This window comes from Astatotilapia calliptera, chromosome 4, assembly GCF_900246225.1.
Source record: "Astatotilapia calliptera chromosome 4, fAstCal1.2, whole genome shotgun sequence".
Taxonomy (NCBI): Eukaryota; Metazoa; Chordata; class Actinopteri; order Cichliformes; family Cichlidae; genus Astatotilapia; species Astatotilapia calliptera.
In genome coordinates, this window is record NC_039305.1 from 19018044 (window position 1) to 19042820 (window position 24777).

At 41.7% G+C, this 24777-nt stretch overlaps 2 protein-coding genes across 2 annotated transcripts in view; one reads left to right on the forward strand and one right to left on the reverse strand.

Annotated features, from left to right (window-relative positions):
* Nucleotides 1-11335, reverse strand: part of LOC113020942 (immunoglobulin mu heavy chain-like) — a 140167-nt gene extending 128832 nt beyond the window's left edge. Inside the window, exons 1-2 of the mRNA XM_026165297.1 lie at nt 11290-11335; nt 10905-11211 (exon numbers count right to left, since the gene is read on the reverse strand). Coding sequence (XP_026021082.1) covers nt 10905-11211; nt 11290-11335 — 353 coding nt within the window. The remainder of the gene's footprint in view (nt 1-10904; nt 11212-11289) is intronic.
* An 8457-nt stretch (nt 11336-19792) lies between these two features.
* On the forward strand, nt 19793-23985 carry LOC113020938 (uncharacterized). The gene has a single exon (XM_026165294.1). It carries the CDS (start codon nt 19806-19808, stop codon nt 23904-23906), a length of 4101 nt encoding a protein of 1366 aa, XP_026021079.1. The 5' UTR covers nt 19793-19805; the 3' UTR covers nt 23907-23985.
* The last annotated feature ends 792 nt before the right edge of the window (nt 23986-24777 follow it).

The following is a 24777-nucleotide window of genomic DNA, read 5'->3' on the forward strand; positions in this document are numbered from 1 at the left end:
AGTTGAGCAAAGTATATTTTAGCATAATATTGACAAAAACAAACAAATGCAATTCAAATACACTTGAATATCCATGCCATTCCTTAATCATGTGTACAGAGCACATGCTTGCTGCATGGCTATTGAGACCACTGGCACTGTGCATGCCTCCATCACATGTACACATGGACCACACTTTTGAGCCTGAAGGACAAAGTGTATTGAAGGCACACATTTGAGCCTGTGGACTTAACAAGTGAGGTAAGTTTTGATGATATTATGGGAAAATATATTTATTAAATGTTTAAATTGTGAATATCACATAAAATGTATTAATCTGGTAGATAGCAATTTGATAAGATGCTAAATAAAATGCTAGCATCTATTAGATGCTAAATAAAATGCTAGCATCTGTTAGATGCTAAATAAGCCATAGCTAGTATAACATAAAGAAAATGCTAGCTTCCTCATTTGGCTGTTTTGTTTTGAAGATCATTCCAGTTGTTTAGCTAGCCTTACTATTTATATCTGTTTATTATCATATTGCAATTGTATTATTACGATCTCTTGCATTGCATTAGCATTTTTACAAGCTCTTGTTTTATTTTACAGAAAAATGCCATGTGTGCTATCTGATGTGTGGAGACATTTTACACCAGCTAATGTACAAGGGAAATCTGTATATATTAGGGGTGCAACGATACACAAAATTCACGGTTCGATACTTTTGTGTCACGGTTCGATATTTTTTCGATACAAAAAAAATGTTCATGCATTTTTAATTTGTCATTTATTAAAATTATAAATATATATTTTAACTCAAAAGTACAGTTTTTAAATTTAACCCTAACCCTTGTGCGTGTTTTTTATTTTGACAGCGAATGCGCACCTGTGGACCACTTATGTGCAGCCCTGGTTATATAGCTCATCATATTGCAGCCACAGAAATTCTTTTGTCCATATAAACCATAAAGCTGCACTTTCTTTTTGCCTTATAGTGGAGTAACCAGTGGAGTGGGTGCTATCTGCCCAGAATATGTCACCATGGTTGATTTGTCATAACTTCTCCGTTTTGTGGTAAGCTTTTCTTTGGCTGTCACTTCTTCACCCTGACCTGTCTTATTTGGCTCAGCAGAACTGAAATGCTTTTACACATGCACTCACATAAGCTCAGCGATTCTCTGCGCGATCAACCTCTCACATGTTTAAGCTGCGGGAGATTTCACTTATCATGTTTGCGTAGTAAGCTAACGATTAATAAGACGATGTCAGAGGAATTGGTGCACAAATTATCATCACTCACAGATCAGTGCTGTCGCTCTCTATACACAGTTCGCACGATTGCAAAGTGAAAGCAAAAAAACAAGCGCAAATTCAAACGCGATTTCAATATGTCACATATTGACAGTGGCTCACCGATGCCAATGACATAATTACCCAGCTACATTTCTGAAAGAATGCAAAAGCATTGACATATATTTTTCCTACAATAGCCCGACGGGCAGGGCAGAGATAGATTTTGGTAGCCCGACTGAAAAAATCGCTAGCTCCGGGACGTCGGGCTAGCGATATTGCAAGCCCTGTATCTGATTGAGGAATCACTCATCTTTGGAAAAGAGAGTTTATTACAGAGAAATGGCTCTTTCCAAAATAAAAGCTATACTATCCGCTTCTTCTGGGCTATATTCTCAGCAGCATATTAAACATATAAGGAGAATCATGTGCTAACAGCTGTCTAAATGACTCGGCTAAAGTTAGTAGCATGCTTGCTTTTTTTTGTCTGCTTCCACTTGTCTTTGCACTAGGATGATGTCGGTGTAAATGTGCAGTCATATTCGTTGTGTTCCCACTAGTGCTTTCAGGTTAATCTCGTTGAAATGACCTTAACGCCACAACACGGCAAATCTCCGTTAACGAGCTACCGCCGATCGCTCCGTGCATGGGGCTAGACGGCCAACACGTTAACGAGCTAACTGCGCTAACACACTAGTTCACACCAATGTAATTGAGCATTGCATGGCACATCCAACATACTGTTTTACTTTAGTCCATGACTCGCTTACCTTCAGGGTCATACGTCACATGAAAACCAAAATAATTCCAAACGCCAGATCTGAATGAGGTTCAATTTGCCTGTTGCAAGGAGAGCTTAACTTTTGTCTCGCTAGCTTGCCCTGCGCTCTTCCTTCTGACTATGCTGTCTGTGTTGAGCGCTCAGTGGATCTGCGCTCGACAGTGCAGCCTAGGCGGAGTAGTCGAACACAGATTCACTGAGCGCTCAACACAGACAGCATCGTCAGAAGGAAAATTGATAAAATAAATTACAAGTGTTGTATTGTTCGATACATATGCGTACCGAACCGAAAGCACTGTATCGAACGGTTCAATATCGATACGAATATCGTTGCACCCCTAGTATATATGTGTAAGTATTGTGATAAAACGTACGTGAAGAATGCCACAAAAATGCAGCAGCACATTGCAAAGTGCAAAAAAATTCTTCAAGACCCAATACATGCAGCAGCCAGGAGTTCCACTCAAGGGGAAAATGAATCTGTTTCAGCTGTATCAGAATCAGATACCCACTCATCAGCTCCTGGTCCCTCTGGCATCAGAGGATTCTTTGATTTTATGGATGACACTAGCCAGAAAAACGCAGATGAGTGTTTCGCTCGTGCAATCTATGGCTCACCCCTGATGCTGACATCCAATGTGTACTGGAAGAGATTTTTGAATGTTCTCCGACCAGCATACATTCCCCCAACCAGACATGCATTGTCTACTCATCTACTGGATGAAGAGTTCAGTCGAGTTCAAGCAAAGGTGAAACAGACCATTGACCAAGCTGACTGTATTTCAGTCATCTCTGATGGATGGTCCAATATCAGGGGACAAGGAATTATTAACTACATAATCACCACTCCTCAGCCTGTGTTCTACAAGAGTGTAGACACAAAGGAAAACAGACACACAGGCCAATACATTGCAGATGAGCTAAAAGTGATCATCAATGACCTTGGACCAGATAAGGTTTTTGCACTGGTCACTGACAACGCAGCCAACATGAAGGTTGCCTGGGCACATGTGGAGGAGACCTACCCTCATGTAACTACTATTGGCTGTGCTGCCCATACACTAAACCTTCTCCTAAAAGACATAATGGCACTAAAAACAATGGACACTCTGAATAAGAGAGCGAAGCAAGTTCTGAAATATGTTAAAGGCAAACAAGTAACTTCCGCTACATTTCTGTCAAAGCAAAAGGAAAAGAACAAGAGTACTACACTGAAGCTTCCCAGCATAACGCGATGGGGTGGTGTTGTTATCATGTTTGACAGCCTTCTGGAGGGAAAGGAGTCTCTGCAAGAGATGGCCATATCCCAGTCTGTAGGCATCGACAGTGACATCAAGAAGGTCATCTTGGATGATGTGTTCTGGGAAAGAGTATCTAGCAGTCAGAAAATCCTCAAACCTATTGCAGCAGCAATAGCAAAGATAGAGGGGGATGGTGCCATCTTGTCAGATGTCCAGTGCCTTTTTGCAGAACTCAAAGAAGAAATCCAGACAATTCTGCCCACTTCCCTACTACTGAAAGCAGAGGAAACGGCTGTGGTCAAGTCATTGGAACAGCGGAGGGAGTTCTGCATGAAGCCAGTGCATGCAGCAGCATACATGCTGGACCCCAAATATGACAAGGGCATACTTTCTGGGGAAGAGATCAACGGTGCCTATGCGGTCATTACAGCCATGTCTGACCACCTGGGTCTCGATAAAGGCAAAGTTCTAGGCAGTTTGGCAAAGCAAGGCCTTTGGAAAGGGGATGGAATATGGCAGTCATGCCAGCACATATCTGCAGCCACCTGGTGGAAGGGACTATGTGAATCTGAGGCCCTTGCACCTGTAGCCTCCATCCTCCTCCAAATCCCACCATCATCAGCCGCCTCTGAGCGCAACTGGTCACTGTTTGGGAACACCCACACAAAGGTTCGCAACAGGCTCACAAATGTGAGAGTGGAAAAGCTGGTTGGCATTCGGGCAAACCTACGGCTCTTTGAGCCTGACACAGAGCCATCCTCAACAAGGCTGGAAAGTGACACTGAAGAGGAAGACTCAGAGTTGGATGCTGAGGAAGTGGACATGTTGTTGGATGATGATGAGGTCCAGGAAGAGTCTATTGACTGAGCAAAAATGAGAAAAGAGGATTGCTTGAAGGAAGATTTGCATGTTTAATGGGACGTTTTGGAGGATAAGTGGCATTTTTCATTTAACCTTTTGGATGGGACTTTGTGGAGATTTTTGGACAGGGGGCATTTTTGAATGAGCGGGGTTAGGGGATGGTAATATTGAACTCAACATTTCTGTTTTTATTCATCCATGAAACAAGTTATTGAAACGCGTTCTATTCTACTGTACTTACTAATAAATCTGTTGAAATATCTGTTGAAAACATTTTGCATGGAGGTTTTCTTATGATTTCTGTTTATATTTATGCTTGGAAATAATATATTCCCAGTTAGTTCTCCTAAATTCCCATTAATTTCCATAATTCCCATTATTTCCATGGAAAGTTTCCAGTATGGAATATTTCCAAAATTCCCAAGCTTAACTTACCATGGAAATTTACCGGAAACTTTTTGGAAATTTACCGGAAATTTTCCGCCCCTTTGCAACCCTACTTGACTGTCTAGTAATTTTGGAAGAGTTACGTTGTCAAGAAACAGATCAATTTCATTTTTAGATGGGTTTATTTGTGGTGAGTATAAAGTTTCATAGAAATCCCTAAAAATGTTGTTTATTCTTCCAGGATCATATATTGTGTTCCCCGATAAATCTTTAGCAGCACATATAGTTGTTTTTTCTTTATTTATTTTTAGCTGGTTAGCTAGAAATCGACCTGATTTGTTACTGTGTTCAAAATTCTGCAAGCGAAGTCTTTGTATAAGGAATTGTGTTTTTTTATTAATAATTTCATTTAATTCTAGTTTTGTTTTGCATATTTTGTTCAGTGTTTCCTGATCTTGGTTGCACGCGTAGGCTTCTTCTAGTGATTTGATAGTTTTTTCTAATTCCTGAATATTTTTGTTTTCTTCTTTTTATTTTTGTGTGATGAGAAAGAAATTATTTTACCTCTCATCACAGCTTTCCCTGCTTCCCATAGAACAGAAGCAGATATTCCGGGAGTGTCATTAAAGTCTAAATATGAAGTCCATTCCTTTTTAAAATATTTAATAAAGTCTTCATCTTTAAGTAGCGATATATTAAATCTCCAGTTTTTTCTTGGCGTAGTGTTATTCTTGTGCATTAATGTTAAAGATACAGGAGCATGATCGCTGACAGCTATAGGATGAATCTCAGTGTCTGAAATATCACACAGCAGTGAGCTGCTGACCAAAAAATAATCCAGACGAGAGTAAGAGTGATGAACATGCGAGAAAAAAGTATATTCCTTACTGGTGGGGTGAAGAGAGCGCCATGCATCGCAAAGACCAAAGTCGCTCATATACTGATTGATTATATTTGTGGACTGCCAATTGCGCTGAGTTCCTGTTGTGTTGAACCTATCCATGTCTTCATTTAGTCCAAGGTTGAGGTCACCGCCAAGAATGAGTGTGCAATCAAGGTGTTCAGAGAGTGCACTAAAAAATCCGTGGAAGAATGAGGGTTCATCAACATTTGGACCATATATACTTACAATACATAGTTTTTTGTTCAATATTGATAGTTTAATAATTAGAAATCTACCCTCTGGATCTATAACTGTATCGAGTACTGTAAAATTAACATTTTTATGTATTAAAATTGCTACTCCCCGTTGTCTAGAATTATAACCGGCTGCAAACACGTTAGGAAACTCAGGTGTTTTAAGTTCATTTAAACCTGTGACAGGTTTGTGAGTTTCTTGTAATAAAACAACATCTGCCTGTAGTTTTTTAAGCTGGTTAAATATCTTTAACCTCTTTCCTCTGGAGCCAGCTCCATTTACATTCCATGTGACAAACCTCAGCATGCCCATAATTGTGTGTGTATGTCTAATGATGTACGCTGGGTGTTTCGTTTAGACAGGTGGAGAGAATGTGGAAACATCACTTGTTTGTAAATAGAAAGAGGAAAAAAAGTGTGGTGAGAGGCTCCATAAGTCTGACTATGTGTGTGAATATTCACTAATATGAACAAGCGTGGCTTGCTTATGTGTCCTGCAAGTCTGTGCGTGCTGTGAGGCTGTTGTGAATGTGCTGCCGTTGAGCTGATGTGTTTGCGTGATCGTGGTGTGAAAATATGGAGAAATAGAGGGTGTTGTTTGTAGGTGAGTGGGGAAGTGGGTGATCACAGCAGTGAAAGACAAGAGAAAGAAAGAAACCACATGAACTGTGAGCAACACCAAAAAAAAAGAAACGAAACGGAAACATTCCAATTAAAGCAATGACGGAGGGTGACGGTGTTATATCTGCTATGACATCATATTGATATTACTAGGTTAAACGCATGTTAAAGGAGAGAGTGTGAATGAATAAGAAAAGAGTGTAGCGGGTTCTTATCTGGAGTGCAGTCAATATAACCACGGTGTGATGCCGGGGTCGCGGTAGAGCTGTCCGTCCACGTAGAGCCGGTCCACAAACACAAACATGCATTCTGAAGGATTTTGTATGACTCTTCAAGCACCTCCAGTCACTGTGGCTCTCGAGCACAATAGTAAACAGCAGAATCTTCAGTCTTCAGACTGTTCATCTGCAGATAAAGCTGCTGTCTGTTGTTGTCTCTGGAGATTGTAAACCGGCATTGGACTGACTGAGAGTAGAATCCTCTGTTACCGCCCTCCCAGATTTGAGCAATCCACTCCAGCCCTTTTCCTGTGACCTGTCTAATCCAGCTCATTTCATAGCTGCTGAATGTGAATCCAGAGGCTGTACAGGTCAGTCTATGAGATTCTCCTGGCCTTTTAGCCACTGGTCCAGATTCTGCCAGAGTCTGACCATCAAGACCTATCAATAGAAATAAACAGGCAGTTAAGGAAATAAATTATTTTCAACATAAACAAACATAAGTACATGAAAAGAGTTTTTGTGAAGAGTTTTACCTGCACAGCAGACAGTCAAAATAAGTAGCACTGTGCTGCAGACCATCATGTTCAACTTAGTCAGTCCACTGTTCTCTCCAGACTCTAAGCAGCCAGATAAGTAGGTGGAAGACATGTAAATGTTTGCATATGTTGGGGACCTCAAACACTGGAGTACTCAAATACTTTTCATTTCAAATTAATCTGAAATTATCTAATGTAACATTTTCATCTATTTCTCATCAAAAACACATTTACAAAATTTAAAGAAAATGTAGTATTACATTATGCCTTAACATCTGAAAAACCATTTACAGCTCTGATAATATGAAGTGCAAAACTATTGTGTGTACTGTACTGTGTTTTGTGCATACACGTTTAAATTAACACACATGGGCTCAAACCACAAGCCATATTAACTGAAGATTTTGAGACTTATTGCAAGTAATTTTGACAAAATGGATTTCGCTGTTGAAATTGTATCTTCATTAAGTGTAGGATCAACACCTTATAAGCTTTACATTACATTCCTGTTTGTAATGGACTGAAACCTGCTTTCAAAGTTTTCAAGTGGTTATTTTATATTGATTTGGGTAATACCAGGCAACACATATATAACAATAAATGTACTTAGTGATAAATATTAAAATATGATAAGACCTCTTAATTAAACCAGATATAACCAGATGTAATACATACAAAGTCAGATATGCTATGTAGTTGTAATAAAAAGAGGAAGTATTTTTTGTGTGACTGCTCTGTTACTGTCTCTCACTGTGTCTCTCTTGGCACAGTAATAAACTGCTGTGTCCTCAGTCTTCAAATTGTTCATCTGTAGATAGACTTTACTGCTGGAGTCATCTCTGGAGATAGTGAATCTACCCTGGACAGATTGGGAGTAATAGATAGGAGTACTAGATGTGTGTACCAAAGCAATCCACTCCAGCCCTTTTCCAGGAGCCTGCCTGATCCAGTTCCACACTAAGCCACTAAAGCTAAATCCAGATGTTGTACATGTGAGTCTGTGTAACTCTCCAGGTCTTTTGACAGCTGGTTCAGACTCTGTTATGCTCTGACCTTTAACGCAACTTGAAACAAAGAGAACAACCCACAGGAGTGTTAACTTTCTGTAAGCCATGTTGACAGTGACTCAGGTATGTTTTCACGCCTTTAAATATGATCATGTAAAAGATCATTGATAATTTGTTTACATCAAGCTCCTCCTGTTACATTCAAATTCTGTGTTTAAATTCAAATCTCAGGGGTTTAAAAGGTGTCAAAAGGCCCTCATTATAAATCATTTGATGTTTTTTTCTTTCAACTTTTGATTACAGCTAGTTTTTGTCTTTCAATGCTCTGTATATTTAACGAATTGTTACCTAAAGGCAGTAAGTTTTGTCACAGCACTGAAATATATTTGTTCTCAGTAGAGGGAGAACTGATGAATATTTCTTTTATTTCATTGATTCCACTGCTGTTTTGTCTAGCTTTAACTTTATGTTAGATGTTTTTTTTTTTTTTAAATGTTGACTTCAAGCTCCGCAGCAGTATCTGTGGACAGTCACCAAGGTAATTAACAAAATGTCGCTCTCTTTCTGTGCCTCAATATCCTGCTGATGAGATTCATAAAAAGGTGTTTTGGGGTTTCTCAACACACACAGTCTGTAATTAAAACATCACTGACTACTGACTGTGAAGGCTTGCTGCGTAGCAGGCAGGAGTCAGGCCCACATGCAGAACTCAGACTCAGGAAACAAGGACTAGAAGCAAAGAAAACAAATTTAGTATCATTGAGCAACAAAAGCATAATCAGAGGACTAAATATAAGGCTTGGACATAAAGCACATAAATCCAAAAGGATACATCAAAATCCCAGAAAAATTCCAAACCCAGGGGCCATTTTTAGTAACTTTTATTTGCAATTTCTTTTTTTTTTAAATTTTCAAACATACCACACAGCAATGTTCTTATTTGTCTTCTGATACGTCCATATATTAAATGTACTTTAGAAATGTGTCTTAAATCATATGTAATTAGTATGTTTTTGGGTAAACAAAATGTTTTATGATAAATAATGTTTTGAGGATGTTTTTACTTTAATCCACTACAATTGGAAACTTTATTTTCTCGGCCCTGTTGAAGTTAGTTTCTGATCAGTTTGGCACAGTTTAACTGGAGCTAGTCTTTGTACTTCAGATGTTTCAGGCTCTTAAATATTCAACATCATGACTGTTTCTCCTGCTATAGTAACCACTAGCTATAATAGACAGAGTTTCAAATTCAAATTCAAATTTTTATTTGTCACGTACACAGTCATACACAGTACGATATGCAGTGAAATGCTTAGACAACTGCTCGTGACCTAAAGAAAAAAAAAGGAAAGGGCTATGAATAAGATAGGAAATAAATATGAAAAATTAAAGTGTAAATTTAACTAGGAAGGAATAAAATATAAAAAATTAAGGTTAAAAATGAAATAACTGTACAACACAAATTAGAATGAAGGGTAAATTTAACTGGGAAAGAATAAGATAAAATATATAAATTAAAGTTGAAAATAAAATAACTGTACAACAAAATACACAATCCATAGTATAGAACTATATAAGAATGTATGAAGAAATATAAATAAATAAATAAATATATATATATATACACACACACAATAACAGCAGCTGTACAAGTATTAACTGGAAATGAAGAATATAGTGACCAGTGTTGTGCAATCCACATTATGTCTTGTGCAGTGCAAATATGCTTAAAGTGATTTAAGTGATAACAATGTGCAGAATGTCCAAGTGTGTGTGTAAGAACTATATGTGTGAGTCAGTACTGTGTGGTGGTGTGATTGAGAGACCGTATCGCCTGCGGGAAGAAGCTCCTCCTCAGTCTCTCTGTGTTGGTCTTCAGGGAGCGGAATCGCTTTCCTGACCTCAACAGAGAGAATTTTAAGATTCTCAGAGTTTAAGCTGAGAGTGAAAAAAGAGACAAATAAGATCTGTTTTTCTAAATCCAAACTCACTTGCTCGAGAGGACAGGCTACAGGAAGACATGTTGCACATTTAACCCGATGATTAAGTTTACAGGTGGATGCACTAGCTAGCATTAGTATAGAGTAGCATTCTTTGTTTCAACTGTTGCAACAGTAACATCTGTTAATATGAGTATCCTGAAAATACATTTTATTTTGACTGATAAACAATCCAAGTCCTTCAGTGTTTTGAGTTGGAAAAAGATCAGCTTATTCAGTCTATTAAAAGAAAGAAAGAAAAGAAAGCACCCTGTGACCACAACCTAAAGACAGAGACTTAACACTGACTGCCCTCTAGTGTCCTGATCAGAGCTGCCACAAGAGTTTTGAGTTTTGAGAATTTTAAAACATGGTTATTTCTATTTAATCTAGACAGTGATTTTAACAATCACATTGTAAAGGCTGTGTGAGACTGCTTTTCATTTGTGTGTTTATTTTTTTATAAACACACACAGTTTTTTTAGTCATTCATTTATTTAGTTAATTTTTATTTTTCTATGTGTGTGTAAGGGTAAGTGAAAAGAATTTCCTAGTACATTGATTTTCCTATCTGAGCCGACCTGTTGCAAAGCTGCTCTCAATTAAAGAATAACAAGGGACCTGAAAGGTCATGGTCAAAGGCTGTCCAGGCTGCACAATCCTTAGGTTAAATATTGATACGTCGGTTGGCATAAATTTTCTCTTTCATCATGTTCTCTTTGCGTGTTCGAGCTTCCTTCCACAATCCAAAGACATGCAGTTAGTGGAGTTTCTATTGGTATTTTCCTCTAAAACTTGTTTATTCTTATTTCTCCTGACAGATGTAGGATTTTGTACAGCTGCTAAACATGCTCCAGTCACATTGAGTCTCGAGCACAATAATAACCAGCAGAATCTTCCGGCTTCAGACTGTTCATCTGCAGATACAGCTGCTGTCTGCTGTTGTCTCTGGAGATGGTGAACCGACCTCTGACTGAATCAGAGTAGAATGCTCCACTATCAGAGTAAATGAAAGCAATCCACTCCAGTCCTTTTCCAGAAGCCTGTCTGACCCAGACCATATAGTAGCTGCTGAACGTGAATCCAGAGGCTGTACAGGTCAGCCTGTGTGACTCTCCAGGACTTTTAACTGCTGGTTCAGACTCTGTTAGAGTCTGACCATCAACACCTGTCAATAGAAATAAAGAGAGAGAATTTAAACAGAATATACATTACTGCAAATAATTTTTTTTGGTAAAAGCTTTACCTGCACAGCAGACAGTCAAAAGTATCAGCGCTGTCTTACAATCCATCTTGAGTAACTGTCTGTACACTATTCCCTGCATGCATTGCACCATCAGTATTATGAAAATACATCTTCTGTAGAAATTTACATACCTTGTTGGGAGGAATAAGATCAAAATGTTCCCACACAGGGGAGGACATCCTCCTCTTCTTAGCTGGCTCCATTCTCTCCTGACTTTCTCTCCTCACTCTCATAAACCTCCAAACTGTCTCCAAACTCTCACTAACCACAACTCTCCATCAAACACCCACATTTTGAATGAAGTCTGAGGGGTTTATATCGCTGTCATATCTCGTGGCAAAGTTCGAACCACTTCATGAACCAGTCACGTGGTACAGCCGGGCAGCGAGGCTTTGGACGTCATCATTTTCAGCTCCTCCCATAAATGAAGCAAGCCTCGATACGCGCATCGCGGAAACGCTCCCTCAATTACTCGACACAAGCTTCGAAGCCTCGATACAGAACGTCACATCACTAAGTTTAGTTAGTTCCTCTTGCCTAATTCGATTCATTTTGTTTTTTCTAGATGAATATGAGATGATTTCTACCCTGATTACAGCCTTTAATGCTTCCCACAAGAGGGAAGGTGAAACATTATCTTTCTGGTTGAAAATGAGAAAGTCATCTATTTTTTTTTATATCGTTTCACAGAAACCCTTATCTGCCAGGAGAGTCCTGTCTAATTTCCAAGGTGGATGTTCTGATTGGTAAAAATGAAACACAAGATCTAAAAGTACAGGAGCATGATCTGACTCAACAATGGTTAAATATTCAGTTTTCTTGACTAAGGGGAGGAGATTCTGGTCAATGAAAAAATAGTCTATTCTACTATATGAGTGATGTACATTAAAGAAAAAGGAAAATGATTTACGTTGTGGAAATAAAAACCGCCAGGGGTCAACACATCCTATTTGGGCCATAAAAATGGATAATAATTTGGCTTTTTTGGAGAGATTTGTAGGTTTACAACTGGAGCGGTCAAGTGCTACGTTCATCACACAGTTAAAGTCTCTACCAAAAATCAGCTGTTTTGAATTCATATCTGGAATTAATGATATTTTGCTAATAAACTTATCATCATCCCAGTTCGGGGCATGAATATTTATCAGAACCACAGGCTTATGGTATAGGAGTCCTGAAACCATCACAAATCGCCCCTGCGGGTCTGAAATAACAGTGGGTACATTAAATTGAGTTATTTTATGGATTAGTATGGCTGTTCCACATGTTTTTGAGTTGAGGCTTGAATGGAACGTTTTTCCTACCCATCCTTTCTTAAGTCTGATGTGATCTTTTACCAACAGGTGGGTTTCCTGGAGAAATGCAATGTCACATTTTAGATACTTAAGATGATTAAATATCCTAGCTCTTTTGACAGGCCCATTCAAACCCTTCACATTCCAGCTAATGAATCGCACAGCAGCCGCCCCCACATCAATACCATTCACCATGTTTAACTAAGGCGATTACACCATAAGAATAACCAGGAAAAAAAGGTAAGCAATGAGCATATTTAAGTGCACAATTTGGAAAATTTCAACTCTTGTGTACATAGAGGTGAACAAACATTGTAAAGATCTGGTGGTGTCCCTTCTCTTACTCTTGTCCATAAACAAGGATTGTTAATGTCGACACATTGTTAGCTGCAAAGGATGCTAGCTTGTTTGCAGCACGTGTAGCCGGAGTTAGTTTGTGCATTAATTGGCTTCGCTTGTTTAGACATACTCAATATTTTCAAAGTTAGTTAAATTGACTCACACATACAGATGTGTCGCAGTGTACACAACCAGTTAGTTATAAAAATATAGTTTTAAGATGTGAACCGGGAGCCCTCGCACATACGTCCCCCCTCTACATAGTACCGGAAGTCTCTCTCCTGGAGTCCATTTTTGTGATTGTCTGTTATCTTTATCTTTGTCTTTATTGCTAATGATCTGACTCAGGATCAGCGTTTGCATTTTCCTAAGAAAAAAAAAAGAAAAACAATATAACTAACATAAATTTTAAAGTATTTTGTGTAGTTGTTAAAATTGGCTCTTGTCACTGTCAGTGTGGATGAATCAGCCTGTTCATACAACTTCTGTCTATGTGAGTGAAGTTGGCCCCCCCACCTTCTTCAAATCCAACAAAAGTGGTATCAAACGTTTGTGCTACGTTTGTGCTGGTTTGTGCTGCAAAAAATTTTGTTTGTGCTGCTATCATTTTAAAGATATTAATAGAAATTTCTAGAGGTCATCAAAGGTCAACCAGCCCCCCCACATTACCCAAATCCAACAAAAGTGGTATCAAACGTTTGTGCTGGTTTGTGCTGCTAAAATTGTCGTTTGTGCTGCTATCATTTTAAAGATATTCAAGAAAATTTGTAGAGGTCATCAGAGGTCAACCAGCCCCCCCACATTAATGGAATCAAACAAAACTGGTGTCAATCAACTGTGCTACGTTTGTGCTGGTTTGTGCTGCTAAAATTGTCGTTTGTGCTACCTCTGTTTTAAAGATATTAATGAAAATCCAAACGTCAAAAGGTCAACCAGCCCCCCACATCACCCAAATCAAACAAAAGTTGATGTCACAGGTTTGTGCTGCAAAAATTTTTGTTTGTGGTGCTATTATTTTAAAGATATTAATGAAATTCCATCCATCTGCTTATCCTTTTAAGGGTCGCAGGGGGTGCTGGAATCTATCCCAGCTGTCATAGGGCAAGAGGCAGGGTACATCCTGGACAGGTTGCCAGTCTGTCACAGGGCCAACACACAGGGACAGACAACCATTCGCACTCACATTCACCTATGGGCAATTCGGATTAACCAATTAACCTATCACCACAAGCTGCATGTCTTTGGAGAGAGCCCGGAGAGAACCTACGCAAACACGGGGAGAGAACCTGCAAACTCCACACAGGAAGACCCTGGCGTGATGGTGGAATTGAACTCAGAACCTTCTTGCTGTGCGGCAACAGTGCTAACCACCGTGCTGCCGTAATAATAACATTAAATAACATTTATGAAGAAATGTAAAGGGGCATGCCAGTAGGTGCGAATCAGTTTAGAATTAGATAAGGTGTTTTGAGCCAATAAGCTGGTTGTGGATCACTGACTACCATGTTTTTTAACATTACCTTACTCCATCTAGTGTGCTACCAGCAGGGTATATGCTAAAATGCTAATGGTTGTTAAAACATTAACCTAATAATATGTGAACTGTAGCTTTTAAGTCAAATGCTAATATTAACAAAAGTGCTGTCATTTGTATGTGGGCTGTCATGAGCAAGTTGTATAAAATTAACATACATAGGAGTGCACTTCAGTGATTCAGCAAATCTGAACTCAAAGGCTCCAAACAGCCTGCAGAACTGTGAATCTTAGGTAACTGTCAATGTTACCTGAAAGGGCCGACCTATATTTTTTGCAAGAGTAAAACTTCTGTAGCCATGGTCACAAAGGGCTATTAAATGAGTGGGCTATTAAACACGTGTGGGATTGACACAGATTTATCTCAACAGAGCCTGGATTTATCTACAAGTATTTTAATGATGAGCCTTGAACATTGACTAAATTCATTTTTATACCGATCAAATGAATTTTGAACTAGATCGTGTTAAGGATAAACTGATAAACTCTGCCAAAAAAACCAAACATAGCGACCTGTGTTTGGTTTGTGATCACCAGGGGGTGCTATCATACACATTCTTCTTCTGAGAGAAAAAAACAAGAGTTGAAGAAAACATGTGCTACCTATCTTATTTGCATTTTTAAGCTAGATCCCATGAGCAACAGCAATCATCAACACTTCAATTTACTACGTCAAAACAGTGTATCAAAGTAAGTAATTTTATGTCCACTTAAAGATGTAGAATTAAAGTTAGAACCAAATTATAGCAGTAATATATCACATTTTTAATTTTTGCTTGACAGATGCCAAAGAAATCAGTGGTGGACAAAATTGCAGTATTTGAAGTCCTTCGTGCTTCTAAAGAAGCAGTCATAAAAAATGGAAAAGTTTCAACTCCAAGTGATGACATATGGCAAAATCTATGCAAACAACTTGGTAGTGATGGGATTTCCGGCTCTTTTTAGAGATCCGGCTCTTTCGGTTCGGCTCACTAAAAAGAGCCGGCTCTTTCGGCTCTGAACCGGCTCTTCAGGTTGTTTTGTTGCTTTAATTAATTCATTATTAACAATAATATAAAATTATGCACAAAAGGAATTACTAACGTAAAAAAAAGTGGTTTTATTTGTATATGTTTATATATAAATATATGCGGTGGCCCCTAGAGACAAAGCACGTACAAACTCCAAAACACATTTCTAGCATGAACTGAACTTCCAAAGCAGAGCTACTAGATCACTTAAATTACACAATTGAAAGTATGTGTGTATTGTTTGTGTATTTATACACAGGCACTCATATATATTCAAATAATTTTAAAAAAAAGTTCATTTACCTGTTACTACCACACACCAAATCTGGTCGTTGGTACTTGCTGGCTTGTGTAGCCACTAGGTAACAAAAGCTCAACACTGCGCCCAGCATCCTGGAGCACTTCTGTTGTCTTTTGTACGTGTTTTGAGTTTTTATGTGCTTCTGAGTTTTTTGTACGTGTTTTGGAGTTTTTACGTGTTTTGGAGTTTGTACTGAAGAAAATATAATCTGATCAAACATTATTCAGCTTTAAATATTGTTCAGCTTTAAAGTTACTGTGCAACTGTGTAATAAAAATGTGCTCACGACTTTGGCCTTGAGAGCGATAAGAAGCGATCGCCTCATCCTGCAGGTGCAAGATATCTGCAAGCGAAGAGACTAGAACACCCAAGGCCGCTTTCCTTTTATGGAGTTGTTTTTCTGCTAATGCAGCACTTTCCTCACAACCCCCTCCTGTAAGTTTTAGAGAATATATACCCATCCTCACAGCAAATATGAGGAATCTCCTGATGTGAGCTGTGTTGAGAGGTTGTCTCTGTCTCAATAAAAGTTCACTGATTCACCATCTGCAGCAGGTGTCCGGTTGTCTTCATTCTCCGCCAGCCTGGTTAAGTCAATTCCTCCTTAACATCTAAAAGAACCTATTTAATGAAGGAAGACGGGTTCACTTTGTGTTTAATATTATTCTATTGCTGTTGTTGTTGTTTTTTTTATATCCTTCAATTGGCGTCACGGAACAGGATCCGCTCCAGGTCAACTGGAACGGATGGGAGGACATCGGCCGTGGTCTGAGTGAACGGAGTTTGGACAAAAGCTGTGTGCACACAAAAACAAGGTAAGCAGACCTTTTATTTCTGCTATATTGAACATTATAAAAATACTTAGTGTCCAAACTCCTAGTAATTCATAACCAAAATTGTCTGGCTTACTTAAGGCTTGTTGAGAATCAGACAAGTAAATAAGAGATAAGTGAATAAGAAATAAGTGAATAAGTGAATAAAGATAAGAGTGAACTGAGGTCTGACCACGGTTGCAGCCGACGGGTTGCTCTCCGGTGTCGGATAAATACCTCAGTGCAGGTCTGGGACCTTGAAAGGGTTTATTAGTAACGCCTTTCTAAACAAATTAAAAGGTTAAAGGCCTTGAGAATATTTTTTAGTAATATTCTCTAAACTACAGAAGGGTTAGGAAGGCCCAGAGGACTTTATTAGAAAAGATCCTCTAAAACTTAAAAAGGAGAAGTACTGGTTGGAGTCCAAAGGAGGGGTCCCTTTGATCAATAGGAGAAAACGGATCTCTTCTTAAAACCCCGATGATTTTAGTGTTTTAAATGTTTTGATGTTCTGTTTGATATTGGACACACATAAATACACGCTGAATGCTTGCTGTGGAACACTGGGCAGGACAGTTTGGTTCTCCGTTGTTCACAGATTACACAATTAAAGGAACTAGGTTCCTCTTTTGGTTAAAATAATACACCACACATAGAATTTTTTTTTTTTTTTTACACATTTATTACATACATAAGGAGGGTAATGAGTGACTGCAGGTAATGTATGAAGTGTGAATGAGACGTGTGAACAAGGTGACAACCAACTAGCACCCCTATCAGGAAGCTCTAGGCAAGGTTACCCGCCAGACTCCGGTTTGGTAGAAGCTTGGTAACACCTGAAGGGATATTTCAGTGCTGACTCACCTTTAAAGCAGCGCCCCAGCTCTTAGTGCCTAACAGAGGCAGAAACCCAGCTGGCCCAAATTCTCCTTTAAAATCAATAAAAGAACACTCCTCCATTGACAGTAAAATGGATGGAGAATTAGATCGAGAAACTAATGATGATGGTTGGGGTCCCGGTGTTATTCTTAGCACATTGGGAGAACAATTAACATGTGTTGAGACAGTCATCAACTCCACACACCAGCCTAAAGAAGCAAAAAAGCAGAAAGAGTCATTGAGGAAAACAGCTGAAAGGTTAATGAAAGAAAAGGGAAAGGACGAGGGGAGTAGTGGTAACTGGGGAATAATTTGGCAGAATAAGGCTATGCAGGCAAAAGAGAAAGAGGAAGAAGCCAACTCAGCAGCAGCAGGTGCAGGTGTGATGAGCGGGGTGAGACACAGAAAGGAAGCAGATAAGCACGCAGGCCGCAAAGCTAAATTTAATCACTGGGTGTGTTTATGGGAAACTGCAAAACCACACATGAAGAAAAATAGGTCTCAGCCACCTCCCTATTCTGCCTCAACTCCTCCCTCAGCAGGCATATATCCGGTACTTAATATCTCTGGTGGAATAATGACTATTGGAGAAGAACCGCCCGTAGCTCCAACTCCCATAGATACCAAGCATTTTTGCCCAGGAAGCTCCTCTCTGTCGGCGACATCCTCAGCTAGTAGTAGAGCCCCCTCTTCCATGTCCCATTGTTTTGGAACCGGATCTGAGGGCCTAACTGACCCATTTGCGAGCGCACCATTTGCGGTTCGAATGAACAGACAGGAACCCACTGAACAACAATTAACTGATCAAGAAGCAGCATTACGCAGCTGCTTAAATGAACATAGGTCAGTGGTCCAGGTGAAAAATCGTGTTGCGTCAGCCCCTCTTTCCCGGTCCAACCCCTTTGCCAGCACTCCTGTCGCTGTTAAGGGAGATCTGACCGCTACTGCAAAAACTGAGCCTGGCACTTCACCAAATGTCACAGTTACCATGTCTTTGGTGGGCCGTCAGGATCCGGAAACACAGATGAGTTTAGCCCACGTTTTTGCTGACACTGATACCCCACCAGGCGGGGAAGAAACTGAGGATACTGATGATGAACTCAGTGACCTTAACCATACACCCCCCTCTACCCCTCCCAGTTTAGGATATCAGACTAGATCTAAGGGCCCTGTGCCTCAGCCTCCAGGCATGTTTCCCCTGGTCCAGACTAAAGCGCAACGTAGACCAGTGTATCAACCTTATTCATTCGGAGATGTCCAGGCCCTAGTGGACAAACTCCCTGACATAATGGAGGGAGGGAATGCCTGGTTGGCTGGTTTGGATAAATACACAGCTGGACAGGACCTCGCACTGGGAGATTTTAGAGCTATTATAACTAGGTGCACATCCCGATCTCAGGCAGCGGACCTGGAACAAAATGCGGGTACTACCATGCATGAGAACGAGGTGCCACTAATGCAGGCCTTGAGGTTTATTGGACCGGCCCTGCGCAAACAATTCCCACCCAAAAATCAAGGCACCTTACAGAAATTTAAATGGGAGGGAAAGCAAAATCCCACCCATTATCTAAATCAGGCTGTTGAAGACTGGGTGAACCATACAGGTCATCACCCCAGTAGGACTTGTTCACAGAGCATGTGGTTTAGAAGGGCGGTGCTGAGGGGCATTCCGGAGTCAGTAAGCCAGAAAATGGAGGATAATCCTGACTTGCAGGACTGTGACTTTGCAATCTGGAAGAAACATTTGATTTTTAATCTTAACAAAGTGCAGATTAAGTCTGATGATAAAGCGGAGAGCGTCGAAGATTTACAGTTGCAACTGTTGAAGGTTCAGCTGCAGAAAGCTAAAAACGACCTGGGTGGAAAAGGTGACAAGCCTAAAAAGCAGCTTGTGGCCGCTGCAGCTCCCCCTCCTGGTCCAGTTGCCCCTGATTTGTATCCGAACCCATGGCCAACTGATCCACAGCCCCCCCAGTATGGTGCTTATCACTCCCCGGCCCCTTATGGGCAGAGAGGTTCCCCATTTGGAGGAAACAGAGGTGGTTTCAGGGGAAGGGGTCAGATGGGAGGTGGTAGGGGAGGCCAGATGTATGTTTGTTTTCGGTGTGGACAACCTGGACACTGGGCTAAAGCGTGCCCCTTGAACCCGGCTGCTGGAAGAGGCAGGGGAGCCCGTGGTGGGCCCTATCAGCATCCTGGCCACAGAGGTGGACCTCGTGGTGCTTTAGTTGAAGTGCCCCCGGCCCCACAGATGCCTGTGATGGGGTGGGAGTACTACGAGGGTGGTCCCCAGCTATAGGACACCCCACAGACTGCCCAGGACGGTGAAGGGACAACGGCGGACCCTATGCTGTCCATAACTGTAGATAGAAGAAGAAGCAGCTTTTTAGTGGACACTGGAGCTACGTACTCCACCATTAAGGATGTTGCTCGTGAAAGACTTACTGACACAGTGATTACAGTGGTGGGCATATCTGGGGAACCTAAAACTCTGCCTTACACCGTGCCCCTCCCCACAACGGTTGGAGATCAGACCTTGTTACACAGCTATGTTTGTTCAAAACAGGCGCCTGTGAATTTACTGGGAAGAGACTTGTTGATTAAATTAGGAGCCACAATACTCTGCTCTTCACAAGGCCTAACTGTGACTCTCCCTACTGGGGTTGTGCTTCCCTGTTCTAATGGGCCAGAGGGAGGTGGTCAGTTTCTGCTGCAACCCTCCTCCTGTTTGACGGACTCTGCTGACATCTACTGGGCATTATTGGAAGTTGAAACACCTGCTGAACCAGGAGTTTGTACTGCTTTTCAGCAATGGCGGCCGTGGCTCTCACTCCTACATCCTTATGTCCCTCCCCCTGACCCACCTCATGTTACACTGTTTTATGACAGGCATGACACCACCTGGTACCAGCACATGTTCCAAGAGCAGTGTGAGGGGCGGGCTTGGTCTCTGAACATGTCGTGCATTTTTGCGGCACCGGAGGGAGTGGCAGCAGCGGTTACTTTTACAACAGATCAATTACAGTGGTACATGATGTCTGATGAGGCAGCTCCCCATGTGTCACTGGCCTTACATCCTGGACACCAGGCTAAGGAGCTGGGTGGAATGGTTAAACGTTCCCTTGCGGCCACTGACTGGACACCTACAAAACTCCCACAGGTTTTGTTTTCTCCATCTACCAAGACATACCAAATTTTAAATGATTGCTTTAATTCCTCAACACTGCAACATGGAGTGGTCAGCGGGTCACATGGCAGAGAACACACAGACCACTGTGATGCTGCGCCTTTACTCGACTCTCTTCCAGATTGTTTGTGGTCCCTTGGACCCACAGATGTAGGTTTAGTTGATGTGGAGCCAGTCTCTTTTCAACTGTCATCTGCTACCCCTTTGTGGCAGCCTCAGTACCCACACAGACCGGAGGCTGAGGCTGGGATTGCAGAAACAATTTCTGGTTTGGTCACTGCCGGTGTCTTGGAGCCCTCCTGCTCTAAGTGGAACACGCCCATCCTACCCGTTGAGAAAAAAGGCACGGGGAAGTTCAGAATGGCACATGATTTGAGAAGGATTAATGCCTTACTTGGCACTCCTACTTTGCCTGTGCCTAATCCTTATGTTGCCTTGACCAACCTCCCACCATCTCATGCCTGGTTCACCTGCATTGACTTGGCTAATGCCTTTTTCTGCCTCCCACTTCGTGAGTCACTGCGTGACATTTTCTCATTTACATTTAGAGGCCGACAATGGCGTTACACTCGCTTACCACAGGGATTTGCCCTCTCCCCAGGACTGTTTAATCAGTGTTTGAAAGAACTTTTACAAACCAGCCCACTACCATCTGACTGTATGTTAATACAATATGTGGATGACCTTTTGCTGTCTGCCCCCACGGCTGACATCTGTTTGGAGGCCACCAGAGTGGTGCTTCAACACCTGGCCAACACAGGTTTTAAAGTGAGCAAAAACAAACTACAGATTGCAAGAAAACAGGTTTCTTTTCTAGGCCGCATGGTCTCACAGTCCGGTATTTCCTTGTCCCCAGAACACAGGAACTCAATTTTGCACCATCCAAAGCCTCTAACTGTAAAAGACATGTTGTCATTTTTGGGCCTGACTGGTTACAGCAGGACCTATGTCCCAGACTATGTTGGCCTTACTTCCCCTTTGCGCGCTTTGGTAAATGAACAAGGCATGAGAAACCTCTCTGCTCCCCTCTCATGGACTACAGAAACAGAACAGGCGTTTATAAAGTTAAAACAACAGCTTTCTGTCGCCTCTGACCTTGCTGTGCCAGATTATGCTTTGCCTTTTCATCTTGATGTTTCTGGAACTGGAACCCATATCAATGGTATCCTGTTCCAGAAAAAAGGGGGAGAGAGAAAAGTGTTGACATATGTAAGCGTAATGCTTGACAACACTGAAAAACGCCACCCACCGTGCACACAACACGTTTCTGGACTTGCAAAAATCATTCAGAAAACAGCACACATAGTGATGAACCACCCACTAAAAATTTTGACATCACACAGTGTGGTGGCCTACGTCTCCTCACAGGCCTTCACACTCACTTCACTCAGGCAGAGACGCCTCAGTACCATTTTGGAAGCACCACACATCACCTACTCACATGAAGGCATAAACATGGCTGATCACATGGGATCCGGGGAACCACATATGTGTGAAGAGGTTGTGCAGGTACAGGAGAAAATCAGGCCAGATTTGCAGGCAGAACCTCTAATGGATGCAGAAAAAGATTGGTTCACAGAGGGATGTTGTTTCAGAACTGAAAGTGGAATGTTGAAGGCTGCATGGGCAATAGTGGAACAGACAGACATGAGATGGAAAACAGTGAAGGCAGAGCAGTTGACAGGACAACAGTCTGCACAGAGAGCTGAACTGAGAGCGGTGATTGAAGCCTTAAGGATGGGAAAGGGACAGAAAGTGAATATATACAGTGATTCAGCTTATGCTGTGGGAGCAGTGCATGTGGAGCTCAAGCAGTGGCTAAGAGCTGGTTTTTTGACAGCCAGCGGAAAGCCTATTAAACATGAGATGGAAATGAGGGAATTAGCGGAAGCACTGTTGTTACCTGTTAAGGTGGCAGTGGTAAAATGCAAAGGACACAGTGCCGGATTGGATTTAGTGGCATTAGGTAACAAACAGGCCGACTTAGTAGCAAAGCAGACAGCTGGTTACTTACCCTCCCTGATTATGGTAATGGACCCAGAAGCCACACCCCCTCCAGAAAGACCACCCATACAACTAGGCCTAGCCACAATCAGAGAGTTACAGGACAAAGCCAGCCCCCAGGAAAAATCATTATGGGTAACAAGAGGGGCCACAAACACAGATGTTTGGCGTGGCCCAGATGGAAGGCCCATTCTACCGCCAGGGGTCAGACAGACAGCAATGGAAGAGGCACATGGAGTGGGGCATGTGGGACCTGCACAAATGATGAGGAACTTAGCCGCCTGGTGGCACCCTTATCTAAAAGACATGACAAAATACATGGTTAAAACCTGTAAGGAGTGCAACCAATTTGGAATCAAGCCCGCCTTCAAGCCAATAGCAGGGTACTTCCCCATCCCACTTTGCCCAGGGAAAGAAATAATCATTGATTACACAGACATGGTGGACAGAGTGGGTGGTTACAGGTACCTGCTGGTGGCTGTGGATGCATTTTCAGGTTGGCCAGAAGCCTGGCCGACAGCAAGTGAAAACAGTAGAACTGTGGTGAAGTGTCTGATTAATCATTATATACCACAGCATGGGTTTCCCGAGGTCATAAGGTCGGACAATGGTTCACATTTCAGGAACCACGATCTGCAGAGGGTTGAAGCCGCATTAGGTTTGAAACATAAGTTTGGCTCAGTTTACCACCCCCAGTCCCAGGGGAAAGTGGAAAGGATGAATCAAACTCTAAAAACTAAATTGGCTAAAATCTGTGCACAGACCAAATTAGATTGGGTTAAGGCATTGCCTCTTGCATTAATGTCCATAAGATGCTCAGTAAATCAAACCTCTGGTTACACTCCATTTGAGTTGGAGCATGGCAGGCCTTTTCCTGGCCCCTCCTCTCGCCTGTTAATGTCGGATGAAGCTGATTCAGACCTCGATCCGAGGACATATTATAACATGCTCCGCAGTTTTGTTGCCCAGTATTCCTCACAGGTCGCTGAAAGAAACCAGCAAGAGCTGAAAGAGGTGGCTACACCTGGAATGGACTACGTCCTCCTGAAAGTCACAAAGAGAAAGTGGGCTGAGCCTCGCTGGACAGGCCCTTACCGCATAACAGAGCGGACCTCCCACGCTGTCAGGCTCGAAGGGAAAGGTGACACTTGGTTTCATTACACACAGTGCGCTGCTGCCACCGAACCAGGAAGAACCTTGAGAGAGGTGCAGAAGGACCTGTCAGAAGGAGCTGCAACAGCATCACCAACCACTTGAGGGAGCCAAAACTCAACCTACAAGCCGGCTGGTTACAAAAGGGGGTGTTCTTCATACTGAACTAAACATTTTTTTTATTTTTAACATCTTTTATGACTTTGCTTTTATATTGGCTTGAGTTTTTAAGATTTACATTTTACATTGCAATAGTTTTAACCGCTGAAAGCTCATTTAAAGTTGTGTCACTGATACTTTTTGTTGCTCTTTAACTCCTAGAACACGCCCTTGGCGAGGTGGGGGGAACTGGACCACCTTTCTGTGCCCCATCATCCTCTATTAGACGACATCCAAGCTAAGTAAACATGTCTTGGCCCTTTCCCCCTGAAATGACAGGCAGGCAAAGATGTTGCGTCTTTGTTTGCTTCCTGGCCCTGGGTCTCATTCCCATTGGCATAATCCTGATCTGTGAAGGGCCCCCGACACTTCTGACACTTTCAAGTTCAAAAGCTTCGCCCCCTTCTGACAGTCCCAATCTGACAAATGTAGCCCCTAGGGTCTTGCCCACCACTTCCTCTCCAGTTTTGCCCACGCCCGATCCATTTAGAAAAAAACGACACACGGTTACCTCCTGCACCCCAAGTACGACTAGAATGATTACTCTCTGTGTCCCCAACAATAAAAGTTGGGTAGTCGAAATAGATTTCGCTAGCTTCCCAGTCACTCCCGTCACCAAAGACCAAGGGGGGGATCTTTTTAACCTTGCAGTACATCTCTCCTCCTCAGTGTGGTATATAACCCTGGGAGGTTGGCATCAGTGGAAGTGGTCCAGTTTAGTGTCAGAAACGGACCTCGATTGGTCCAAGCACTCTAGGGGTCAGGCTTTGCACTGGAGAAACCAAAATATGCTCAGAATAGCAAAAAAACCGGATCT